Genomic DNA, 25946 nt, shown 5'->3' with positions numbered 1-25946 from the left:
GAAGAGCAGCAAGAGCTCTTAACCTCAGCTCTGTCTCTCCAGCGGTACTGCAGGATTATTTTTAAAGACAGGGTGCAGTAAAGGGCATGCGCAGTAGCCGTGAGTGAGAAGAGTATCTGCGCTCATTCAGGTGCAGTTAAAGACTCTGTCGCTTACAGGTATCAGGATGTTGGGCTGGGTCCAAAGGGTGCTGCCTCAGCCTCCGAGGACCCCTCAGAAGACCGAGGAGGCAGCAGGACCACAGCCAGAAACAGAGTCGAAACCCGAGGCAAAACCACAACCTGAGCCAGAGCCTCAGCTGGAACCAGAGCCAGAACCAGAACCTGAACCAGAACCTGAACCAGCACCTGAAGAGACTTTACCAGAGGTCCAGACCCTGGTGAGAGGAGTGGGTGAGGAGGGCAGGCTGGCCTTGCTGCTCAGGGACTCACCAGCTCGGGCCACCTGATCCCCACGGGTGAAAGTGGGGGGCAGTGGGAAATGTGGTCACTGGCTTAGTGCACATCTGAATGAGACCACTCAGGCCCAGAGAGTGAACAGGCTTGCTCAAGCCTGTTTCTGTGAAGGGTGAGCAGGCTTTGTGGGCCGTCCCATCTCTCTTGGTTGCTCAGCCCTGCACTGGATAACAGGAGCACAGCTGTGCAGAACGGGTAACAAATGAGCATGCCCGTGTGCTGACGAAATTCATTTGTGGGGCTCAAGCAGTGGCGCGGAGGCTAAAGGCATTTACTATGCAAGCACGAAGACCTGAGCTCAAATCTCCAGAACCTATGTAAAATCTGGATGCAGTCACCCAAGCATCTTTAATCCCAGGACTTCTGTGGGGAGTTGGAAGCAAAGAGGAGAACCCCTGGAAGCTCATGGGACAGCTAGCCTGATTAACCCATTTAAAAAGCATAGAGACCCTGTCTCAAAACAAGGTGGGAGACAAGGACTGACACCCCAGGTTGTCCTCTAAACACGTGCGTGATACCATGTGACCAGCCTTCCCACGAACATGCACACATCAAATACAAACTTGCATTGTGTACATACCAGTATTTGCAAAACCAGGAAATAGGCTCTAAGTAGCCTGTAACCATCTTTACCAGTCTCTGGAGTCTAGAGACACTGTAAACTCTGGTCCACCACTGCCCGGCTAGGAAGTAGAAAATTAATTGTAGGTTTTTAAAAAACAGTATTTTTAAAAGATTTATTTTAAATGTTATATATATTTGTGGGGGGGGGAGGCGGGAAGGGTGGTGTTCACATGGGTGCAGTGCCCACAAAGGCCAGAAGAGGGCATTAGATTCCTGGAGCAGAGTTGTGAGCTCCCTGATGGGTGCTCGGAACATGAGTCTCCATAAGCAGTGTTCTCACTCACTGAGCCCCTTAAACAGTATTTCAGTTTCCAAGTGTCTTTGAACATCAGTGTTCCCGGGATAACAAGAATAGACATATTAAAGTGAGGAGGGGTTGCAAGGGGAAGCCCAGAAGGCTTCAATCTATACAAAGAATTACAGACAACTAAGGAATTCTGAGAACAGGAGAAATCCTCTTTCCCAGGGAAGAGCACACCAACTGGTTACCCAATACAAAATGGTCGGCTCTGGAAACATACATACAAGTAACATTCTACACACCAAGCAGGTTGTATTTAAGTATTTAGGAATATATACATATATACGTATATGTATATAATAACAATTAATGAATAAAGAGGCCATGAATTTTAAAAAGAGTACGGAGGGGTTTATGGAAGGGTTTGGAAAGAGAAAGGGGAAGGAAGAAATGATGTAATTTTATTAGCTTAAGAAAAATAAAAGCCACTCAGGAGGCAGAGGCAAGTGGATCTCTGAGTTCAAAGCCAGCCTGTCTACAGAGTGAGTTCCAGGACAACCAGGGGTACACAGAAACACAGTCTCAAGAAACCAACAAACACACAAACAATTAAGTAATGAAAAAAGATTAGTGTTCCACTGAATACATACACTCTGGGACATAAGATAGAATTTGTAAAACTTTATTACATTTGTTTGTTGTGTATGCATACATGGAGGTCAGGGAAGAACTCACGTGGGACATGTCCTCCTGTCAGACAGCAAGAACCCTTACCCACAGAGCCAGCTCACCAACCCTTAGTTTTTGATCCAACTGTCCAATCACCACGGACCCAGTTAGCAGTTTGCGAGCTGGCACTGGTCCACGTGCCACATCTTGAGGAACTTTTTTTTTTTTTTTCTAAAATGTTCCTTCAAGCATAGCAAAACTTGCCAGCCTGACATCTCATCCCTTCAGGGGCCCGATGACGATTAATTTAGCAGCTCAATTAAGCAGATTTCATTTAGCTTCTAATTGACGCTAGAGTCTGTGCTTAGAGCAAAAGGCATAAAGAAGACTCAACCAGGCATTGACCCTGGAGGCTGGGAGACAAGTGCCGTCAGCTCCTTCTGCCAGAAGGCAGGGCTAGGAAGGGAATGAGCTCCAGTTATGCCCTTAGAGCTTACGGGAACTCACAAGCAAGGGGCTGGTGGAGGAGTTTTAATTGAGGAGTTGCAGAGGTGAGGTATTTCTGGAAGAAAAACGGTTATGCCTGGGCTAGTGTAGAATGTGTTTATGAAATGGGTATAGAATTTCTGTACGTATACATATACATATTTCATATGCTGCATGCATACTTGTATAAATTTTAGACATGTGTATATTTGTATGTGTATATTGTACATGTACATATACACATGCTTACATAATTATGCAAATGCATTCTTATGTGACTGAGCATACACATGCCTGTGTGTATATGCAAATTTATGTCTTTACACATAGGCAAATATCTCTGTATACATATATATTTGTGTATGGACATTAATACATCTGTGCACATATGTGTGTATGCATTCGTGTGTGTGTAGAATGTGTATGTGTGTACATGTGCGCGCATATGGTATATTCATGATAGTATTCTGTGAGCACACGAGTATGCATGCCCATGTGTGTGTATTTGTATACAGGTGCATGTACATGTTTATTGTGCGCACTTGATTCTATATGTATGTGCACATTCCTGAGTATGAGCTTGTGTGTTTGTGCATATACTTATCTGCTCATACATTTGCACATCTCTGTACACATCCATATTTTATATGGTACATGCATATTTGTGTAAATTTTAGACATGTGTGTATATTTATATATGTATATTGTACGTGTATATATACACATGCTTACATAATTATGCAAATGTCTGCTTATGTGACTGAGAATATACATGCACGTGTGTGTATATATACAAATTTATGTCTTTACACATACGCAAATGTATCTGTATGCACATATATTCACGTGTGTGGACATTAACACATCTGTGCACATGTGTGCACGCATTCATGTGTGCGTATGAATATAGTTGTATTGCTGACATGTGTATGTACAAGTTGATACAAGTGCATATGTATGAATGCACTTGTTTTGTATATCTGTGCATACATGTGTACCACTGGTACAATAGTGTGATATGCATGTTCGTTTCTATGTGTGCATGGATATGCATATGACCTGAGAGAGAAATGGGCCTCTTGGGAAGCCAGATCTGAAGTATGGGGCTTTTTTCCAGAGGCTCAGAAATCTGTCTCTTCTCTACCCACTGTCTTCCAGTCCCAGGTATGGTATACACCTGTGGGTGTCTCCATAGATAACCCATGTGTGGGTGTCTAAAACTGCATGGTGTGTAGAAGTAGAGGAGGCAGCAGTATAGGGGTGATATTTAGAAAAAGTCGAAGCACGGGCCAGCTATCTAATTGGCGGGACGGCTCTGCTTAGCTCCAGGTGCCATGTTCCACACTAGGGCCAGAACCCATGCACACCACAGCTAGAAGCAGCCAGAGGCCAGGCGTGCCACAACTAGACCCACGAGACACCAACATGGGGGATGGCTCTTCCAATCCACCACACTGCATCCACAAACCTCGGCTAAATCCCAGACAATATCTGCCACCTTCGCAGTACCTGATAGAAATGAGACTCTTAAAGCTTAATGATTATCTAACAGTTGGGTAACAATTAGAGTTGTTACCCAATATCTAACCTTTTGATAGAAGTTGCTACCCAGGACAGCTTTCCACCCATCTGTGGTTCTCCCTGGCTGCTCCCTCTCTCCTCCCCTTCCTCTCTTCTTCTCCAGCTCCACCTCCTCTTTTATTGCCTAATCACCGAGCTCCACTGCTAATACAATGTAGCAGAATAAATACCCTGCTACAGAGCAGGGATACAGAGATGCAAATAGCAGAGCCAGGGAGGAAAATTTAGGCCTCAGGAGGAAGAAGCCAGCCAGAGCAGCACCTCTGGCCCTTGTTCTCCAGTCTGGCCCATGGCTCCTCCCTCTTCTCTGGCCATTGAAGTGGAATAGCTCCCTGGAGATGATCCTGAAATGAGTCAGTCAACTTTGGAGTGATAGATAGAATCAGAATGGCTGTTCTTTCTGTACCAGGCCACCAAAGCTTACAGGTTTCATTTGAACCCACAGTCACCAGAGGAGCCAATGGAAGGAGAGGGCGAGGCTGAGGCTGGCCCTAGCCTTCAAGGTGAGTGCTGGGACCTGGGTTGGCTGGGCAGGGGCCTGGAGTCTCCTCTCAGAGCCTGGCAGCAGCTCGCTTTACAGATGATGAAGTGTAGGCTCAGAGAAGTTTGGAGCTGGCTTCTGAGCTGAGCTGAGTTGAAAAACTTGATCTCCCTAGCAAGGGAGAAATGGGCCTCTCTTGGGTCCACATCTGATATCTGGGAAATTCTTTTTTTTATTATTTTTATTTTTCCCAGAGACCCAGGAAGCACATCCTCCTCAGTCTACCTCCCAGCCCCAGGTTGCTGTTGCCAAGGTGAACAGGTACCATATCACCCTCTCCATCTCTCAACTGCCCCTGCAGGGAGCCACTTGCAAGGAGAGGACAGCTGTGAGTCAGGTCTGTGGCCATTCAAAGAGGCTCAGAGGATCATGCGGGAGCATCATGTTCTGAGCACAATGGGATGGTTACCAAGAGAGGGCAGGCCACAGTAATGTGCGGGTACCAGAATGGCTTCAGTACTGGGACACACTAGTTTAGTGCTGGGGTGGCTTTAGACCATGGCTGGAGCTGCTAACTTCCCAGTGAAGCCTGTGGTCCTGCCATTAGCAGGACTTTTACTCCATAGAGTTTATCCAGCCAAGTAGACCTTGGGCTGGGGCCAATGAAAGACAGGGACTCAGGATCTTCATGTAAACTGATGAGTCTCTGCCTCCAGAGATATTCTAAGGCAGTGGTTCTCAACCTTGCTAATCCTGTGACCCTTTAATACAGCTCCTCTTGTTGTGGTGATCCCCAACTGCAAGATTATTTTTGTTGTTGCTTATGAACCATAATGTAAATATCTGTGTTTGCCAATGGCCCCAGGCAACTCCTCTGAAAGGGTCATTTGATTCCCGTGGGGTTGAGACCCACAGATTGAGAACCACTGCTCTGAGGGCATCCTTTTGGAGTGCTAGTCATGCGAAGGCTGTTAGGGGCAAGTTAATTGGGGTGTAGAGAGAGGCTGGCTGCGCTGTATGGAGCAACTGGAGGGCAGGTTCCAAAGGTCTCTCTGGCATCCTTGAGTACAGACTGAAGGGCACCCTGGGTCTTTTTGGAGAGGGAGTAAGGTTTTAGAGTCTCATCATGTGGAGACGGTGGCTTGATTCACGTCAAGTCCTTCAAGACTATATGGACTGCCACTCTGACAGGGTGAAGGTTGAGAGTGCACTCATGTCCCTATCCCTTGGCAGGCCCAGCTCCTGGATGTTGAGCTGGTTCTGGAAGGGTATGGAGAAGGTCGTGCCACAGCCTGTCTGCAGCAGCAGTGGGGGCCAGAACCTGACTGCCAGAGAGGGAGGCCCAGATCAGGTACAAGGGCAGGGTGACCTGAGGGTGAGGGGAGAGTCACCAGGGGATTGTGGGGCTGGAGAGGCTGCTCCTGGAATTACAGGGGGCTCCCGGTAATGTCTGTCTGTCTGTCTGTCTGTCTGTCTCATCAGGGTAGAGCACAGATCCCAGAGCCCTGTGGCATTGGGAACCCAGGTAAGAGGAAAAGGCAGGATGGCTTTTTTGGGATGGGAGCTTCTAAGGGGCTACTGGGATGGGCCTGGCAGTGGGGAGAATTTCTGTGGTCCATAGGTGTGGCTCATCCACTGCCTTGGGGGGCTAGATCTGAGTGGTCTCCGTGTTGCTCAAGGCTGATCCTAGGAGTTCTAGGCAGAAGCTTATGCCCTCTTTCTTTCTTGTCCCCTTTCTCTCTTTTCCCCCTTACCTTCATCTCCCTTGCTTTCTCCTCTTTCCCTTCCTCTCTGTTCCCTTTTTCTTTTTCCTTCCTTCCCTCCTCTTTCTTCAGTGACTTCCTGAATATTTTTCAAGCTGTTAGTTAGTTTTTAAACTGATACATAAAAACTCAACATGGCGTGTTTTCATAGCTACCAGTGGTGGTTCATTACCCGGTGCTTTTGTAACCAGGTTAAACCTACCCGTTTCCTCAGACAACTCTCATTCCTTCCTGGTGAAAACCTCCAGTCTTTTTCTCTAGCTTTTGAGATATGCAGTGTTCAGTCGCTCTCTGTATCCACCCTCTGTGCAGCCAGGACTTCTGACAATCTCTAAGTGCAGTTTTGTACCCACTGAGCAACCTTTCCTCATCCTGCCTCCCTGTCCTTTATTTCCTGGCTCTGTAGGGTCTGCAGATGGCTCAGACAAAGCTTCCAGGACTCAAGACACCGAGTAAGTCCTTGTCAGCAAGGGCCAGCTTGGTTTGTAGCAGGCCAAGCAAGCAGTGTGCACAGAACTGAGAGCAGCGTCTATCACCACCTCCCGAGTGACCTGAAGCATGTCTCTTCCCTCTTTTCTACCTCAGCTTTCTTATCTGTAGCATGGGGTAGTGTTCCAGGCTACCTGTGCTCTCCTTACTTCCTGGAGATTCTGCAGGGCCACCTCTGAGGAGGAAAGCAAGCACAGATAAGCTCTGTGCAGACAGAATTCTGGGAGTGTGGGGTTTATGTGGCATCTGGAAGCAGGGCTTGGCCCACCATGAGGTCTATGTGAACTTGGCGGTCTCAGCCTCACAGCCTATGACCTCTCAAAAAAAAAAAAAGCTGCCTCTCAGTGAGGATGTCAGGACAGATGGGGACAATGACATTGATGAGCCTGCTCAGGGAGGGGCCCTGCCCAGGCTCAGCCACCTCTGCCTGGTGCAACTGCAGAGCCTTCCATGTTTTAAGAAAAGCCATGAGCCAATCTGGACACAGGTGCACATACCTGTAACCCTATAATGCCAGAACTGGGGAGGCTGAGGTAGGGGAGTCATAAACTTGAACCACTTGGGACTACATAGCTAGACTCTGTCTCACAGGCAAAACAATAAAGCCCATGGACTAGAAACCTAGGATTTTACACGAAGTGCTTAGTTAAGCACCTATTCCAATTATTATGTTTTCAGGTTGCCATGTCCCCAATGTCAGCCTGAAGATTCATTATGTGATTTTTGCAAGGAGCCCAGACTCATGCCTTCCACCCAACCACCTCCCTCCATTCACCCCCTCACTCATTCATTCCTCAGACTCTTAGCTCCTTCCCCAGGTGTAGAAGGCTGGCCAGGCCTAGACTCTAGTGGGCAGTCAAGGTAGCTCTTATTTCAGGCCATCCACTTGCTGATCACTGACCCTCCCACAGACCCAGCCTGTGGCTACTCAGGTGGCTTGAGCAGAATCTGGAGAAAGTACTACCTCAGACCCCTAGGCCTTCCCAGGTAAGTGATGAGTTGGGGGTGGGTAGCTGACCAAGGGGAGGGTTGGGGCCCAGGGAGCTGCCCACTCCAGCAGGCCATGGCTAATCCCCAGCATCCACTGGAAAGTAGATCTTCTCATTGGAGTGTTCTTCATGGGTGGAGTGACTGACTAGGGCCTGGGGACATTTGGGAGCAAGATGGAGCCACTGTATTGATTACTTAGTGACAAGACAAAATTCTCAACAAAAGATGTTTAAAGAGTTTATATTAGCTCATGGTTTAAAGTGGGCACCATCCATTATGGCGGGAAACCATGGCAACAGGTTACATTGTATCTGCAGACAGAAGTGAATGATGGTGGGTCTGTCTCTGTCTGTTTCTCTCTCTTAAGCCTTTTTGTTGAGTCTGGGACATCAACATATGGGATAGTGACACCCATATTCAGAGTGGGCCTTCTTTTTTCAGTTAAACCTCTTTGGAAACCCCCAGAGGACCTGCCCAGAGGGTGTGTCTCCTAGGAATCACGTTAACAAAGGAGATTAACCATTATAGACCCACCCACCACCAGCACCACACATATGTGTATTTACATATGCATACTGGTGATAACACATGGGGCCAGGGCAAGCTGACCAAGGTGGGTATATGCAGGCTGGCTTTGACTGTGCCCCATCTCTCTGTTATTCAGGCCTGGAAAGTTGAACCTGAGGGTGCTGTCTTGGATCCAGGTACAAAGAAGGAGCTGGGAGGGGCTTCCTATGTGGTCACAGGAGAGGGTAGGCTCTTCAGGGGGGGAACCTGAGATGTGTGTGTGTGTGTGTGTGTGTTTGTGCGCGCGCGTGCGCGCGCACGCGTGCCTTAGCTTTCAGCCAGGCAAGGGGAGAGTTCAGGTCTTGCTAAGACATCAGAAACCCTTTCTTAGTCAGATCTGGAACTCCAGAAGCTTGAGTCAGCTGGACTTCACAACCTTGGGTCTGTCCCTTTCCCTCCCTCGGCTGCTTGCTGTTAGGATGGTCTCCAAGGGCTCTTCACCCAGCCATGCCAATCCTCCAAATCTGGCCCTTTATACCCATGAGGGGGTTGGCTGAAGCCCAGCTATAGGGTCTTTAGTGTGGGCTCTCTTACCACTCAGATCCCCCTGGGACCTCTATGGAGCCAGAGCCCACAGAGAACCCCTCCCAGCCTAATCCTGGACCCCTGGAGCCTGAGGAGGAACCACCTGCAGAGCCCCAACCTGGCTTCCAAACCTCATCCCTGCCACCACCTGGGGACCCTGTCAGGTGAGCCCCCTAAAGGCTGCACCTCCTACAAGGATTAGGCTCAATGCTTTGCTCAAACCCAGCACTAATTTGCTAAATCAGAAAGTTAAAAACATTCACTTGGGTGAAGACTCAAACTCTCCAGGCAAACCTCGGTCAGCATCTTCCTCCAGCCACCAGGCTGGGAGTGTGTGTTTCCTTTAAACATATACCCGAGTGCCCATCTGTAATCTCAGGAAGCCAAGGCAGCAGGAGGATCATAAGTTCAAGCCCAGCTTGGACTCTATAGCCGGATCTTGTCTCAAAACAAGTGAAACACACACACACACACCCTTTATCAAAACCAAATTGCATGTATTCTTTTACATCCTTTAAAAAAATTTTTTTTAAAAAATAAGTCCCTCAGGGTCTGGAGAGGTGGCTCAGTGGTTGAAGTACTTGCTACCCAAGCTCACTCCATGATCCAAGAATTTGGATCCCAGCACCTCTGTAAAAGTGGGCATGGTCCTGTGCAATCCTGTGAGCCCAGCACTGAGGCAGGAAGTGGAGGCAGGAGGATTGCTTGCTGCTGCTACCTTAGCTGAAAAAAAATTAAGCTCTAGGTTTAGGCAGAAAACCTGCCTCAGGTTTGTGGACAGACCCTGCCTCAGGCTTAGAGAGAAACCTTCTGGTTTAGGGAGAGACTGTGTCTCAGGTTTAGGGAAAGCCTCTGCCTCAAAGGAACAAGGCAGAGAATGTGTGTTGGGGGGCGGGGGGGGGGGCTACCTGCGTCCTTTCTCTGGTCTCTGTACCACTGCACAGACATACACACATATTCATGTGCATAACACACACACACACACACACACACACTTTTTAAAGAAGTCCCTCAGAGGTGTTTTTTTAAATACCAATTCTACTTTATTCATTCAACCACTGCAAAGAGCTAAATGGGGCTTCATTTATTTAACCACAGAGGAGCATTTAAAAGCATTTCACACTTTTCCTGAAACCAGAAACCTTGTGCATGCCCTATCTGCTGACCAGGAGTAAATGAGTAGGGTTGTTGGACCAAAGGCCACAGCCACTTTAAAATCTGGCTGGGTGCTGCCCAATGCTCACACCCTAGCAGGGTGTGAGAGATTGGGAATAGGTATCTGAAGTAGATAGAACTGAGTTGAGCTACATGCTAGGGCTGCCTGGGAAGGATGGGGAGGGTGGAAAGGGGCCTTCAGGGTGAGAGCTCTGGAGTTGGTGTCCGACACAGCCTGCCTCTTGGCAGGCTTGTTATCTGTGCCAATTCCCCACCCTAATTCTTCTCACCTGGATTCAGCCCATCTCCCCACTACAGGCTGATCGAGTGGCTCCTACACAGGCTGGAGATGGCCCTGCCTCAGCCTGTGCTCCATGGGAAGGCTGCAGAGCAGGTGAGTGGGCAGCCAGGTAGAAGAGGCCCTGGCTGGGTGGTCCTGAGGGAAGGGTCTTGTAAGCTCAGATAATGGTTGGATGGTTGTCCTGAGTCCCTGATGATGGGGACACAGTAAGAAGGGAGCCATCAGTGGCAACTCAACCTTGAAGCCTGCCTGTATACACACATTTGCTCAGGCACTGTAGCCACCAGTACTGATCTACCAGTCAGGAGCTTATAGTCTAGAAACTTCCACAGGGGTAGAGGAACTCAGAGATAGCGCCTCCTAGAATATCAAAGAAGTCTTTGCTAGTGGAAGTGACCCAGAAGGATGCACAAGGATTCAGAGCCCAGGAGCATTTTGGGAAGAAGTGGAGTTCCCAGGGAGCCCTTAAGCTCCATGAGTGTTCCTGGCAGCTTAGGGCCCAAAGATGGGTGGTAGGAAAACAGGGTCATGGTCCACTTCTTCCTTTTCTTTACCAAGATCCTAGGGGCCTGATTCTCCTTTCTGGGGAGATTATTCATATCTCCATAGAAGCATCTAGAATTGGGAAGCCTATTCTCAGGCACAGCTGTGTGATATTGGCCCTGGTCCTTGGAGAACCTTACTTTACCCCCCCAGAGAAGCAGATGAACAGATCTGATACCACCCAGTCTTGGGAAAACACACAGGAAAGTGGTCTGAAAGTTAAGATGTCTTGTCCAAAGAGAGGTGGGCCTGGACTGGTCCCAGGCCTCTGGGCCCCAGCACGTCTGAGCAGGAACCATGCTGCAGTTCTTTCAGTACCTCGGCTTGTCTAATAGAGCTGAGGAGGACCCTACTCTTCCCTCACTGACTCTCCAAGAAGGGTCCAAGAGGTCTTCCCTCACTGGCTCTGGGCTCAGCAGAGGTTTTTGTCTCTGTTTCATGGGGATTGAGTTGGACATCCTGGGTTCACTCCCAGTGCTATCCATCCCCTCTCCTCCTCGATAGCTCAGTGCTAAGGCCGGCAGAGCAGAAGGTATCGGAAGCCAGGCTTCTGCTTCATACCCTTCATCATGCTGTCTCTGAAGGCTCAGAGAGTGCTGGCTTCGGAGAGTTCCAAACATAAAAGGGGCTAGAGAGGAGAAGCCATTAACTACTGAACTGCCTCGATGACAGAGGACCCTGGGCACGCCAGCAGCAGAGGAAGCAGGCATAGAAGGGAGAAGACTTCCAGGTGTTGGAAGTAGAGGATGGCCGTTTCACAGAGCAAGCAAAAGAGAGGTGGTTCAGCCCGAGCAAAAGCTGAGAGCAAGCTGTGGCCCTGGAGGGAGAAGGGGTCAGAGCAGCCGGTAGCCTCTGAAGAAAAGGCAGGAGCAAGGAGCTGAGGTAGTGGATCTTCTGCAGGTTCTGGTGGGTAAAGGACATATGTGTACTAGGGATAGAAGGGAGGCAGGTGAGGCGGCCATGGCAGGTGTCATCTTTTCTCCCCATGTAGGAGGCTGACTGCCCTGGGACGTGTGATGTACAAACCAGTAAGTACCGTGCTCCTGAGTCCCACGTTCATATATTTAGGTCTGGGTTTGAGGTACAGCGAGGGTCTCCTACCCTGGAGTGGAGAGAGCCTGCTCCTGCTCAGCATCTCTGGGTAGCAGTAATGGAGCTGGTGGCTATAGAGTGTTTCCTCTGTCAGGAAAACAACCGTGAAGCCAAGACCACACCCCTTCCTGTTGGCAATTACCCAGAACTGGAGACTGGCCTCTGGAAGCTGAGTGTGTGGGTTTGCTTGGGAAAGAGGTGTTTCTTGGGAAACATTCTAAGGACTCCAGAGCTGCTGAGCCACAGGATTCCCTCCCCTGTGATGAGTGGGAAGGTATTTGATAGCACCATTGGAAGGCAGAAGGATGAAGCCAGGCAGGCAGTATACAGGCAGAGACAGTACCCCTGGAGGTGGATAATACACTGGCAAGTGGGAGATAGACATTCATGCATTCACCCGTCCATCCAATAGTGATGGGTGGCTTACTGCCACCTGCTTCAGGCACCTGTGGTGGATTTCCGGCGAGCAAAGCAGCATTCAGACCTATGTACAGTGTAGTCACTGTACCATCCTAGACATGTACCCTCTGACCCCCTCTAAGGGCCTCCCGAGTGGGGAGAAAAACTATGTCCAATCCCAGCCCCCTGGACCATGGTGTCTATGAGCATTCTGAAACTGAGTGACCACTGTGGTCAGGGACACAGACAGTCAGCCCAGGCCGTGGAGGTGAGAGAGTGGACAGTCACTAAAACTGTACCCAGTGGGAGGGAGAAAGCTGGCCAGCTTCCAGGTGGGGCAAGCTCCCTTTCTCCTGGGATTCCTGGTAGTCCTAGAATATGCAGGGACCCTGTAGGCTGTTAGAGCAGAGAAAGGGCAAGCCTTGGAGAAGCGGAGGTACCTCCTCAGTACGTTATATGCAGCAAAAACTAGGCCCCATTCAGCCAGGTGGGTAATTAATTACTCAGTCTGAAGTTCAAGGGCCCAAATTTCCCAGGACAGGGACCATCTATACACTGTGGAGAGCTCAGATGGGTGATGGGTCCTCCTGTCTTTTTCTTGGCTCTCTGGAAAGATGCAGGATTTTCAGCTGGTTGCAATCAGGTTACCTCAAAGTTCCTGGAATGAACTGGTCTCTGGTGGGCACTGGGCATGTGTGGGCACAGGCTTAGCACAAAGACTAGGAGCTTAGGTAGGCTTGTCCCCTGTGGTTGTTGTGACAAATGTGCATACATCCACATGTGCACACATCCACAGTTGAGGTGCTGGCAGGGTCCTTTCCTTTTGAGACTCTAGGAGAAGGGAGAGAGAGAGAGAATGTTCTCGCAGCTCTCCTGACCACCTTTAGCTCCTTGGCTTCTAGCTGCCCTTCTGTTTGCTCCCTGTGCCTCTATTCATCCTCCCCTTGGAAGGGTGACTGTCACTGGGGGAAGGCCTGCCCTAAATTCAGAAGTCTCTTGTTTTGAGATCCTGAAGCCAATAATATTCTCAAAGACCCTTTTTTCAAATAAAGTCACATTTATATAGGATAGAACCTAGGCATGTCTTTTCAGGGACACTTTTAAACCCAGTACATGGGGTGACTGAGAGTCTGGGGGTACATGTTCACTTCCTCTACTCTGTTCCCTAGTCTTCCCATCCAACCATCCTCTGCTTGGACATGCAGATCCCTATCTGTCTGCCTGTCTATCTATCTATCTATCTATCTATCCATCTATCTATTCATCCATCCTCTGCTTGGCCACTCAGATGCTCATCTACCTACCCATCCACTCATCCATTCATCTACCCATCTATCCATCCATCTACCCATCCACCCACCCACCCATCCATCCACCACCATTCATCTATCCATCCATCCACCCATCTATCCATCCACCCATCTATCCATCCATCCACCCACCTATCCATTCATCCACCACCATTCATCTATCCATCCATCCATCCACCCACCTATCCATCCATCCACCCACCCATCCATCCATCCATCCATCCACCCACCCATCCAGCCTCTGCTTAGCCACTCAGATGCTTATCCATCCATCCATCTATCCATCCATTCTCTGTGTGTCTACTCAGGTGCCCACATTTCTGTCACCTCCTTTGTTTCAGGGGCGACAGCAGCTGGAGGCCTCTGAAACAAGGGAGAGGGGACCTGGGGAGCCCATGAACAAACGGATGGATGGATGAAGGACTGAAGGATACCTCAAGAGAAGATCTTTAGTGGGCAGTGACTGCTAATCTTCACCCTCTTTGAATAATGAACCCCCAGCCAGGGCAGAGGAAACCAAAGTCATTAAGTGCAACCCCAGAGCTTTCTCTCAAGGCTCTTGGCCAGGAGGCAGCATCCAGATTAGAGCAAGGGCAAGGGAGACTTTCTGGTGTGAGACTATGGAGAGCTCTATTGAGACCTCAATGCTCAATGTCTGAGCATGCTCACACAGGGGCACCTGGCACCATCCACACTACACAGGACTCAGTTTCTTTACAAGTGGTTTTTCTAAGGCCTGCCCAAGTGAGAGACCACCACTGACTGTGACATTGTAATTGACATTAAAGAGTGTGACTTTGTACCTCAAACCTGTGACTGTGTGATATTCTTAAGCCAAGTTTGCAAAAAGTCTTCAAGTTTTATTTATTTAGACAGATTCTTGCTGTACATTCCAGGCTGGCTCCCAGCTCTCCATCCTCCTGCCTCATCCAAGTGTTTGAATTGTGAGTATACTCCATAACCTTGTAGTACTTAGTACTAAAGAAGGTGGACAGAACAGCTATTGCCTATGGTACTGGGGTTGTAGGATGGAGAAATTGGCCAGGGACCCTAAGGTCCCAGCTGCCCCTAGTTGTCTTTATTTAGGTTGATTTTGAAGCAAAATTGTCAACCTTAAAAAAAAAAATCAGCTTTCGAGCCAGACTTGGTGGTACACACCTTTAGTCTAGCACTCAGGAGGTAGATGCAGGCAGATCTCTAAGTTCAAGGCCAGCCTGGTCTACAAATCAACTTCCAGGACAGCCAAGGCTACACAGAGAAACTGTGTCTCAAAAACAAATAAACAAAAACAAACAAATAAAACAAACTAATAAATAAAATAATAAAATAATCAGCTTTCACAGAAGGGCTTGGCTTCTGTCAGAAACCAGATTGGCCCATGCCCACGAAAAAGGTCTAAGCAGCAGCTGTCACCCGCAGGCAGTGAGAAAGGGCAATCTTGCAGAGAGAGTAAAGTGGGAAATGCCTGGAGGTGAGGGCATAGGGCTGGAGAACTGTGGGCATGTCACCTAACTAGGATCCTAAGTCCTTGATGATGAAGTCAAAGCTACAAGTTTAACCCTGAAGAGACAAGGCTCTAGGCCATGAGGAGCCCCTGAAGGTGGTTGAGCAGGGACTGACTTCACAAAGACTACTCGGGTTGAGCAAGTCCTGCAGGCAGGGGATGTATTCAAAGCAAGGTCACATCTCACACGGCCAGGCTCAATAATGAAGAATGCCCTACTTCCGGACCTCATGACTGGGGTAGGGGCATCCTGGCAATCTGCCATTCTCAGGGGCTCCGGCTTCCCTGTGTGATCTTGGTGATGCACGCTCTTGGAACCATACCTTCAGAGATGTGTATGTTGAGGGAAGGCCTATGCTTTAGAACAGAGTAGGTGGGAAGAGATGTAGCCTGGACCAGAGGGAAAGGAGTGACATAAACCATGCCTGCTAGAGAAGATAGATTGAAGCCTGGGCCCTGGCTTTCAGGAGACCTGAGGCCAGAGTATCTGGCCAGGTGAGAACCTATGTGCCCAGACTCTGTGACAGCTGGCCCCGGAAGTCGGAGTTCCTCCTATCTTAGTGGCGTAGCTGGCTGCCACTGACTGGGGTTAGAATCTCATGCAGTGACCCTGGCGTAGACGTCCCAAATATCTGCCAGGTGTAGCAGCACGCTTTCATAATTCCAACACTTCAGATGTGGAGGCAGGAGGATCAAAAGTTTGAAGTCAGCCTGGGTTACATAGCAAGACCCTGTGTCCCCAAACCAAAAATAGACTGTCACCATTAATTCATTCATACTTGGATTGAGGGCCACCAAGACCCTTGGAACATTTGAGAAACACTCCACATGAAGGAAGTCTGCCTTCCTTCCTTGATACCTGCCTAGGGTGAGTTGGGTTTCCCGTGAGATGTCCTGAGCCCAGTTCTTTGTTTGTTTGTTTGTTTTTTGAAATGATCTTCCTGTGTAGCCCAGGGTGGCCTAGAACTCACCACATCTCAATCCTCCTCCCTGCCCCTGCCTCACAAGTGCCGGGATTACAGGTGTGAGCCACCACACACAGCAGTCTGAATCTACTGCTGCCAAGAGCACAAACACGCACCCTTTTCTGGTCAGGGGTCAGGATACACAGAGAAATGTTAAAAGCGACAGGCATCTGTAATTATTTTCCATGTCCCCATGAAAAAAGTCACATTGTCTTAGACAGTGGAGACTCTAAACCTATGTGGAGGGACACAGGGTCTCCAGAAGCAGCTGCTGAGCTCACAGATATGCTATCACCAAGAGATGGCACTCAGGAAATAGGCAAGGAACAGGCTTTCTCTATACCCCTTAGGGCAAGCTAGGGCACCCTGTCCCTGGGTGTGTGTGTGTGTGTGAAATGTCTAATTCTTTGACATCAGCTGTGGCACTGAATAGAATAGTCTCTCTGTTCTGAGCCAAACCTCTAAGCAGGTAAGCCATGGTAGGAAGCAAGCTTGATCACCTGTAACCAGAGCTTGATCCCAAGAGGGGAGAAAGGCGGAGAGTCAAGGGAGGAGGCTGGATAAGTAGTGTGTTTGAGGCCATCCCTGGGGCCTTGAGCTGACTTCTTATGATCCTGTTGGTAACACAGCCGACTAGGAGCCAAGACACTGGGGTAGGACCCCCAGGATGGACTGCCAGGACTTAGGGGCACAAGCCACCCTCCTCACCCCACAAATGGCTCCCCTTTATTCCCTGCAGTCAGCATCCTCCCTGTGGAACAGGTGGAACATGATCTTGTCCTCGAGGAGGTGGACTCTTACTGGGAGGATGCCCAGCAGGAAGATGGTAGCAGCCTGCAGGAGACAGAGGTGGCTCCGGCTTATGAAGAAGAGAGTGAGGCCATGGTGGAGATGACCAGGTGGGAAAACAGAGAAGTCTTGTAAAAGGAGTAAGTGCTTGAGGATGCAGGCATAAAGTGTGGAATCTTAAAGGCATAAAAGAGCCCAGTGCAGGGCCACATCTGCCTCTCTACCCTCAGCACCTTCCCTCAGCACCTGGGCACATGGCTACTAGGCCCCAGTTCTGAGAGAGTCTGGGGCAGGTACACATGGAACCTCCTGTTCTAGTTTGATTCTGTTGCTGTGATGAAACACTCTGATCAAAAGCAACATAGGGGAGGAAAGGGTTTATTTTGCTTATACTTCCAGGTCATAGTTCATTATTGAGGGAAGCCAGGCAGGAACTTGAAGCAGAAACCATGGAGGAATGCTGTTTGCAGGCTTGCTCTCCAGGCTTATGTTTAGCTAGCATTTTAAGTAGTTTAGGACTGCTTGCCCAGGGAATGGTACTGCCCACAGTGGACTGGGCCTGCCTATGCAAATTAATATTCAAGACAGTCTCCCACAGATATACCCAAAGACCAGTCTGACTTACGCAGTTCTCCAATTGAGGTTTCTCCTCTCAGATGACTCTGGGCTATGTCAAGTTGACAACTAAGGCTAACCAGAACAACTCCTCTCTGTTTGTTCATACAAAACATGGCCTATCGCGTGTACTTATCCGCCTTGTGTTATATTTGATTACCTTGAAGCTTTCCATAATTCACTAGGTGGAAATCAACCTCATTGTTTTCATACTTGTATACTAGTCTATGAGCATCATTTTTGTTTGCTTTTAGACAAGGCCTCACCATGTAGCCTTGTCTGGCCTGGAACTCACTATGTAGAACAGGCTGGCCTTGAACTCACAGAGATCTGTCTGCCACTGCCTCCCAAGTGCTGGGATTAAAAGTGTGTATCTCTGAGCCCAACTTTAACATGTCTTCCATCGTTTACTGCTCTGGTTGGCAGGGTGAACCTGAGAAAGCAGGGTCTAAACATGAGGTGGACTAAAGTCTTATGTACTAGCCAACTTTATTCAGAGCATCAGACAATTTATTCACCTGAATAAAGTGTACAATCACAAGGACAAGCAGCACATGGCAAAACCATGGTGGTTTTTTTTTTTCCATACAGGCACATAAACAAGTAACAATAGTAAGTTGTAATGGATATTCCAAAGTGAACTCACTCCGTCCTATCCACCACACCTGGGAAGGGCATGAAAGTACATTCCAAGAACAATTCTGTGTTTTTGATGAGACTGAGATCACAAGACTCTTGTCTCGTTTTCTTGAAGTTTTCTCACAAGCACTCAGGACTCCCCTTGCATCCATTCTTAGACTATGTCTGGACACTCTACTGGTGACATTTAGTTTGTGTGTTAGTTTTCTGCTGTAACTAAGTACTCAAGGTCACCAAGCATATAAAAAAGGTTAGTTTCAGCTTGTAGCTGTGGAGGTTCAGTTGATGGGCATCAGCCCCATGGCTTTTGGGCCCCTGTTGAGGGATGATGGGAAAAAGCAAAATGATGGACTTCCTGTCAAGGAAGCATGCAAGAAGGAAGGGATTGTTATGATGAGCAAGTCATGCTCCTGACCCACATTACTAAGAAACAATAAGGGGAAACCGAGGCTCACTAAAGCTCAGTGGTGTGCTTGAGTCACCACCAGGACAACGTAGGAAGGTTGTGGCTAGAGAGAGCCCGTAGTTATTGGTAGGGAGCTCTCGGGTAGAACTCTGCTGGGAAGTCCCAGGACAGATGTCAGAGATGAGGTGAAGGGGGCTGGAGTGGCCATGAGGTCTCACCTCTTTCCTCTGGTCCTGACTCAGAAGGCTGCCTCGGATTCAAGAAGAAAGAGAAGATGAGGACCAGGAAGAAGATGAAGACAAGAAAGAGGAGGAGGAGGAGGAGGAGAAGGAAGAGGAAGAGAAGGAAGAGGAAGAGAAAGAAGAGGAGGAAGAAAAGGAGGAGGAAGAGAAAGAAGAGGAGGAGAGAGAGGATGAAGAGAAAGAAGAGGAGGAGGAGAGAGAGGAGGAAGAGGAGGAAGAGAAAGAAGAAGAGGAGGAGGAGAAGGAAGAGGAGGAGAAGGAAGAGGAAGAAGAGAAGGAGGAAGAGGAGGAAGAGGAAGAAGAAGAAGAAGAGGAGCCTATGTGAGTCACTTGTCCTGGGCAGTGGGATTAAGGGCTCCTAGGGTGGGGTACTTTCTGCCTTTGTTCTGTGTTTAGCACTGTCAAGAACTGATCAAAGTACTAAGAAAGCTGGGGTCTCTACTGTGCTCAAAGGGAATCCATTGCCAGATATCTACCCACCCCCCAACTCACGCAGGTGTACCCATGTGAAATTTGAGAGCCTGTAGTTTTCACTAATTTGAGTAGAGAACCATGCCTAATATGAGTAGGCATTATATAAATATAAAATTAATGACACATATAGATACATGAGTGAACATTTGTACTGAGCTCAGAGTACTTCTTTCATGACAGAAAAGCCAAAGTTGTCTCCCCTATGTATGGATTCACATATACATATGTACATTCACACATGTACACACACATACACACATGCAGACTATGTACACACATGTATACGCATGTACACGCATGTACACACAGAGAGCAGTGATCCTGTGATGGCCTCTAATAGTGTCTATAGCTGTTCCGGAGTCTGCTCTGCCATCCAGCAATACTTGATTCCCACATCCGTACAGCGGTAGCATCCACGTCCACACAGTGCATTTTGAATAAAGACTTAAAAATCAGAAGGCAGATCCCTACCTAGTTAGGAGCTGGAGACCTGGGGTAAGATTTGACAGAGTAGGGATCTGTGGGCTGGGAGGAAGCAGGAATGAGTGAGGAGAGAGCACAGGCCAAGGTCAGGACCAGAGATGAGCAATGAGGAGGGTCTGAAGAACCACCAGTGAAGGACCATGGGGTGAGAAGAGTACACACTGTCTCTGAAGCAGGTTGTGATAGCCTTAGACCTGGTTTCCCAAAAGCCACTGGGAACATTTAAGATTTGTGAGCAGGACAATGGTGTAGCTGGCAGGGGTGCTGGAGAGAGGTGTGGGCAGGGAGAGCGGGGACCAATTGCTGTGGACAGAGGAAATGTATCTGTCCCCTATTCTAACCCCTTGCCTCATTCCCTGTATTTGTCATGTCACCCACTGCTGCAATGCTGGACCCAGTCCTGTAATCCCTGGGTTCTCTTTCTGGCCAGAGCTTGAGGCTGGGCAACACCATGAATCTTCAGAGCACAGCTCTGCTCCAGAAATGGTACCACGTCTGTCAGCACAGCTACCTGGCAAGTGCTCACCTCCACAGCTGTAGGGGGCCGACAGCAGTCCTTGCAGAGGGGCCACAGAGATGGGTGCTGTAATGGGTCTGGAGTAAGGACACATTGGTGACTAATGTTCTCTTCCCACTCTGGACTACTTCGTTCCCAGTCAAGAAACAGTTAACCATGAAACCAGCATGAGAGCTGAGGTAGAACCCTGTGGGGTAACAACAGTTCTCAGAGCAGTCCTGCCCACTTTACATGTGTCTTCCCAACCATGACAGAAACCCACAATTTCTCATTGCCAACCTCTGATTTCTCCAATGCTTACCTCATCTCCTCTCAAGACCTGTCTTCCTAGGAGCTGGGGAGACAGCTCAGATTTCCAGAATCCACATAAATGCCAGCTGACATGGTGGCCTGCCATAATTTAACCTTTGAAAGATGGAAACAAGATTCCCAGAGCAAGCTGGCCAACTAGACTAGTCAGTTGGATTAGATCTGGGCTCGATTAAGAGAGTCTCAATGAATACAGTGGAAAGCAATGAAGGGAGACTTCAGGCCTCCACACACCACAACCCCATGTGTGCACACGTACAAACATGCTTATGCATGTGCCCATAGACCACACACATACACATACAAACAATTTTTTAAAATAAACTTTCCATTCCTTACCTAGTACCATGAAAGTCTTTCTTTTGGGGAAAATGTAGCATGTGCCCCCCACTTCTGCCCTCCGGGTCTTCCCTGAAAATTCTGGTATGTGCCATGTTCTTGAATATAGACACCTCCAAAGGCCAGTGGCTGTATAGGGCCCACACAAATATTCCCATGGCTATACATGTGTCCTCAGACATAGCGACATGGGCGTGCATGTGTATGTGTATGGCACACACTGGCTACATACTCACACATTTGCACACGCATCATCACACAGTCTCACATGTGTGCATAAAGGTACCCATGTCCTGTACATGTGCATGTGTCCACACAGCCCAGACACCTCAGGCACACAAGTGTCTATACAAGTGGTCACTTGCAGTTTTAAATTCAGAGAGCCTTTGGCCCCTTGGCCCAAGAAAGAACAATGCTCTGATGACAGTCAGTAGTCCCAGGCACACAAACTAAAGATGTGAGGCTGGGGATAGGCTGGGCTGGGCTGTTACTGTCTGGGGAAGGATGCCCTTGGTCAGCTTTGCAGAGACACAGGTTACTGATGACGTGAAGGCCCTGGTAACGCAGATGGTCGCCTAGCAACCCTGTCTCTGCAGGCAATAGCTCTGCTTTTCTTAGCAACCTTGGCCCATGGTCCCCACCTGACCTCCCTGGAGCGTTCCTGCAGTTCCCTGTGCAGCCCCTTGGTGTGGCTAGAACCAGGAAGGACGCCAGCTCCATGCTGAGCCAATCACAGCATCTTAGAAGCTGCTGTCCTGGCTGACCCTGTGCTTATCCCGGCCCCATTCATATGCTCCAGTCCCAAGCTTGGCATCACTGTCACAGCCCCAAGCTGACCTACTGCAACATGGGCCTTACTACCAGCAGAGCCCGAAAGACCCAAGTAGGTGACCGCTCCTGACTCTGAGTGCTTGTCTTCTCTTCCTCCTGAGCTGGAATTTCAGAGAGGAGCATGCTGAAGGTGACCTGCAGACCTGAACTTGGGGTAGGGGAGGTCGGGGGGGGCGGGGGGGGGGATGGCCTGTGGCGGGTGAGGGAGGAAAGACTGTTAAATGTAGAAGCCAGCCATCTTAATCCTTCACCTAGAAGTCAGGGGCCTGCTGGAAGCCTACCTCAGCCCTTCTCTGATCTGCTCAGAGATCCCTGGGTCTTAGGAACTTTCTAGAAGTTGAGGGAGCTACTGCTGAACAAGAGGGAGCTGTGACAGACCCTGGGCATACTGTTGAGTAGCAGCAATACCGCGTTGATACACAGACCCCTCAGCAGCCCTTGGTAATGCAGCAGGGCCACCGTAAATTGTTTTTCTAGCTGAAGTTGTTTATCAAAACGTGTCTGGGGTATCCTAACCCGCTGCTGAGGTTGCTGCAGGGATTAGCTGTAAGACTGATGTGGGCAGTGATAATAAGAGCTGGCGGACACTGTTTAGACAGCAAGAATGACATGTTCTGAGCCCACTTCACAGACAGGCACATTAAGGTTCAGAGCTGTGTGTTTTCAGCTGCCCTGCCAGGAAGTGCAAGGCTGGGTCTGGCTCCTCCAAAGAGAAATGCAAAGCCAGCATCTTGACATGTTTAGAGAGAAGAAATCAGAAGAATCCAGAGATAAAAGCTGGCATTCTTATGGCCTTTCCATTTCAGGCTCTGACATCTGGCAGCCCATGCAAGGCCCTGTTATTTTTTGGGGGAGGTGGGTGGTGTTTTTATTTTTTTTAACATAGGAGTAAACAGGTAGCCCCAGAGTTCCAGGTCCCTTGCTCAAGGCCAAAGAACTGACACTGGGAGACCTCTGGCCAGTGCTGCAGACTGAGCCCTGGGGCTGTTTGTAGAAGAGTCCACTCACGCCCTAAGCAATGAGGTCCATCTGCATGAGGCTAACTTCTGCTTGTGGCCTGAGGCATAGCACAGAGTACATTAGGGGTTCAAGAGAACATTAGAATATTACTTTGGCCAGGCAGTGGTGGCACACGCCTTTAATCCCAGCACTTGGGAGGCAGAGGCAGGTGGATTTCTGAGTTTGAGGCCAGCCTGGTCTACAGAGTGAGTTCCAGGACAGCCAGGAGTACACAGAGAAACCCTGTCTCAGGAAAAAAAAAAAAAAACAAACAAAAACAAAAACAAAAACACCAAAAAACAAAAAACCAACAAAGAAAACATTGCAAGGTATAAATGAACATTTTCTTTATAAAGTGCTGTTATGAAGTAATTTGAACATATTTTTAGGGGCGAAAAGACCCATGAAGGCTAATGTACCAGGACATGGTCAACATCTGGCTTGAGGCAGTGTAGACACTGCTCACGGCTGGAAGGCAGTGGAGCAAGCACACGTACACATTCACCTAGAAAAGGCTGTGTGACTATAGGCTGTCGGTAGGCCTTTCTGAGCCTGTTTTCTAAGCTGAAGTGTTGACACCATCTCACCACAACCCTGGAAGGGGCTGTTTGGATAAAGAAACAGAGGAATAATAATATCGTAAAGAACATAGCACAGAGCCTGGCACACAGCTCATGGAAGCCGCCATGGCCATGTGATTATGGGCTCATTCATAATCCTTGGCAGCAGGCTTCATTTTAGATACAACTACATCCTGTCCCAGCCCCTGCTTACCCACCTTGAGAGGGCTGAGACATTGCCCTCTGGGCACATATGGCACGTTGGAACATCTTCTGTTCATCCCTAGGGACAGGGCTCTGAGGGTCAGGTGGGGCCACCAGGAAGCAAGACCTAGTTCTAACTACAAAAGACACATTAGAATCTGACCTCGGCAGTGCATGCCTGGGATCCCAACACGGGAGAAGCTGAGGCAGGAGGATCACAAGTTCTAGGTCAGCCTTCGAATACATGACATGTTCTAGGTTAAGCTGCACAACCTGGACCCTGTTCAAACACACACACACACACACACACACACACACACACACACACACACACTTACCTTATCTCTAGCTCTGAGTTATCATTCTAACATAGAGGTCACACCCAGACATCTAAGGATCCAATTGTACTTAGAGGCTGAATCTTGTGTGTGTGTGTGTGTGTGTGTGTGTGTGTGTGTGTGTGTGTGTTTAGGCTCACTCTTGGGGCGGGGAAGGGTGATAGGGTGAGATAGGGTGGGGTGTTTGAGATAGGTTCTTATGTAGCTCAGCCTCAAACTTGTTATATAACCAAGGCTGCTCTTGAACTTCTGGTCCTCTTGCTTCAACCTCCCGAGTACTGGGATTGCCTAGCTTTTCTGGACAGTCTCCTGCTAACATAGCATTCAAATATCAGGACAGTCTACCTGAAAGACCTGGTTCAGATTTCTCTGGTAATATGAGAAGATCTGATATTTCTGGTCCCTCATTCCAAACAGAGTAGGAACCCATTCAGAGGGATGAGAGTTCTCCTGTTTGCCACAGTCTCCAGGACCTCCCGCACCCCTGACCCTGTCACTCATGTGTACTTGCTGTCTGGGCCAGTGACGTCAGGAGCCTTCAGCATTGCACTGTCGATGCTGGATTCATGAGGAAGAAACAACAGGGCCTTGGGTTAAGGTCTGTGATTTCAGTCTGGCCACTTCACCCCCCTGTTCCCACCACACCCCCACATTAGGGATAGAAACCAGGACCTTTCACATGCTGGGTAAGTATTCTACACTGAGCTACACCCCAGCCCTTGCTTTTCTTACAATTCATTTCCTTACCAGCAGCCACCAAGATTTCCTTCAGACTTGAGGAAACCTAGGGTATATATTCTGAATGGCCTTCATCCCAGAGATGCTCCTTTGGGTGTCACCTGTGGTGTCCTCTTTCTGGACTGCTCCTCTCCCCATGTCTGAAGTTACCCTCAGGGCCTAGTGTCTAAGCCACTTGCTTGGGAAGCCCTCTTTCCTGGTATAAGTGTGTGCTTTACTGCAGTCCCTTGTCTCAGACAGTAGACGGTCAGTATAGATGTGACATAACCTGTGACATCTCCGTGTCTACTGTTCCTGGTCAGAGCTGGTTCTCAGCAGCACTCAGAAATGCAAACCTCCACTAACATGTCCTCTTTCCTCTGCCCATTGCTTCCCAGTGTCCTGCTGGATAGCTGTTTGGTGGTGCAGGCTGATGTGGACCAGTGCCAGCTAGAAAGGACACAGCCAGAGATAGCATTGATCCAGGTAGAGTGCCAAGCCCTTTAATGAAAGGGTAAGAAGTGGGATTGCTGGTGAACTGTCCATAGGACAGGGAAGGCTGAGATTTTTTTTTTTTGGGGGGGGGGGATCCTAAGAGGCTGATATACTAAGGGAGATGTGATCCTGGAGTAAAGATTCTGGGGGTGGCTGCTTGGGTAGCCTTGTCCTTGTGAACAGAATCTCATGAGGGTTCTCTCAGTATGTAAGATAATCTTGGGTTTATGGCCTTGGGCTTCTAGACACACTGCCTCTACTAAGCCACCTCCTTAGATGTCCCAGAAGATGCCTTGGTTGGTACTGGGTGAGGTAGGAGTTGGGTGGAATTCAATGGGGTACCCAGTGTCCTCTCTATGTGTCTCTGCAGGAGTTGCCAGAAGAGAAGGAGGAAGAAGAAAAGGAAGAGGAGAAAGAAGAGGAGAAAGAAGAGGAAGAGGAGGAGGAGGAAGAGGAGAAGGAAGAGGAAGAAGAGAAGGAGGAGGAGGAGGAGGGAGAAGAAGAAGAGGAAGAGGGGGAGGCCACAAACTCAACAGGTAGGAGTGAAGTTGTACAGGGCTCTAGGGACTTTAAGGCTGGTGGAAGCTTGAGGTGGGCAGTCTGCTTTCATGCCCTTCGTCTCCTTTCTGCCTGGGACACCACCATTCTGTCCTGGGCAAAGCCCCTCCTCTGTGTCTTGGAGCTACATTATTCCAACTAGATGACATCCTTCAAAGATACTGGGGAAATGACTCCCAGAGGTTGGGAGAGTCTTGCCTTGCCGGTCCCTCATGCCACCTCCTCTCAAGGAAAATGCAGTATAACCTGTGCAGAGACCCTGAGGTGGAGGAGGCAGTGCCTGTAAATGGC

The 25946-nt window shown here is 48.9% G+C and overlaps 1 protein-coding gene across 6 annotated transcripts in view; it reads left to right on the top strand.

Annotated features, from left to right (window-relative positions):
• The window catches only part of Cngb1 (cyclic nucleotide gated channel subunit beta 1), a 63669-nt gene that overhangs the window by 2842 nt on the left and 34881 nt on the right, over positions 1-25946 (top strand). The window contains exons 2-16 of one of the 6 annotated variants that reach the window (XM_034522501.2): positions 159-379; positions 4502-4559; positions 4792-4858; positions 5771-5888; positions 6020-6062; positions 6707-6752; positions 7701-7776; positions 8444-8483; positions 8888-9035; positions 10345-10420; positions 11862-11898; positions 16880-17039; positions 18832-19152; positions 25001-25088; positions 25468-25633. In XM_034522501.2, coding sequence (XP_034378392.1) covers positions 167-379; positions 4502-4559; positions 4792-4858; positions 5771-5888; positions 6020-6062; positions 6707-6752; positions 7701-7776; positions 8444-8483; positions 8888-9035; positions 10345-10420; positions 11862-11898; positions 16880-17039; positions 18832-19152; positions 25001-25088; positions 25468-25633 — 1657 coding nt within the window. In that variant the 5' untranslated portion in view covers positions 159-166. Of the gene's footprint in view, positions 1-158; positions 380-4501; positions 4560-4791; positions 4859-5770; positions 5889-6019; positions 6063-6706; positions 6753-7700; positions 7777-8443; positions 8532-8887; positions 9036-10326; positions 10421-11861; positions 11899-14012; positions 14481-16879; positions 17040-18831; positions 19153-25000; positions 25089-25467; positions 25634-25946 lie in introns of those variants that run through there. The other 5 variants (XM_076915693.1, XM_076915692.1, XM_076915691.1 and 2 more) reach the window with 5 other exon arrangements.

Source organism: Arvicanthis niloticus, chromosome 18 (genome assembly GCF_011762505.2).
Source record: "Arvicanthis niloticus isolate mArvNil1 chromosome 18, mArvNil1.pat.X, whole genome shotgun sequence".
Taxonomy (NCBI): Eukaryota; Metazoa; Chordata; class Mammalia; order Rodentia; family Muridae; genus Arvicanthis; species Arvicanthis niloticus.
The sequence above is the reverse complement of the archived record's forward strand: the minus strand, read 5'-3'. Positions and strand labels throughout refer to the sequence as shown.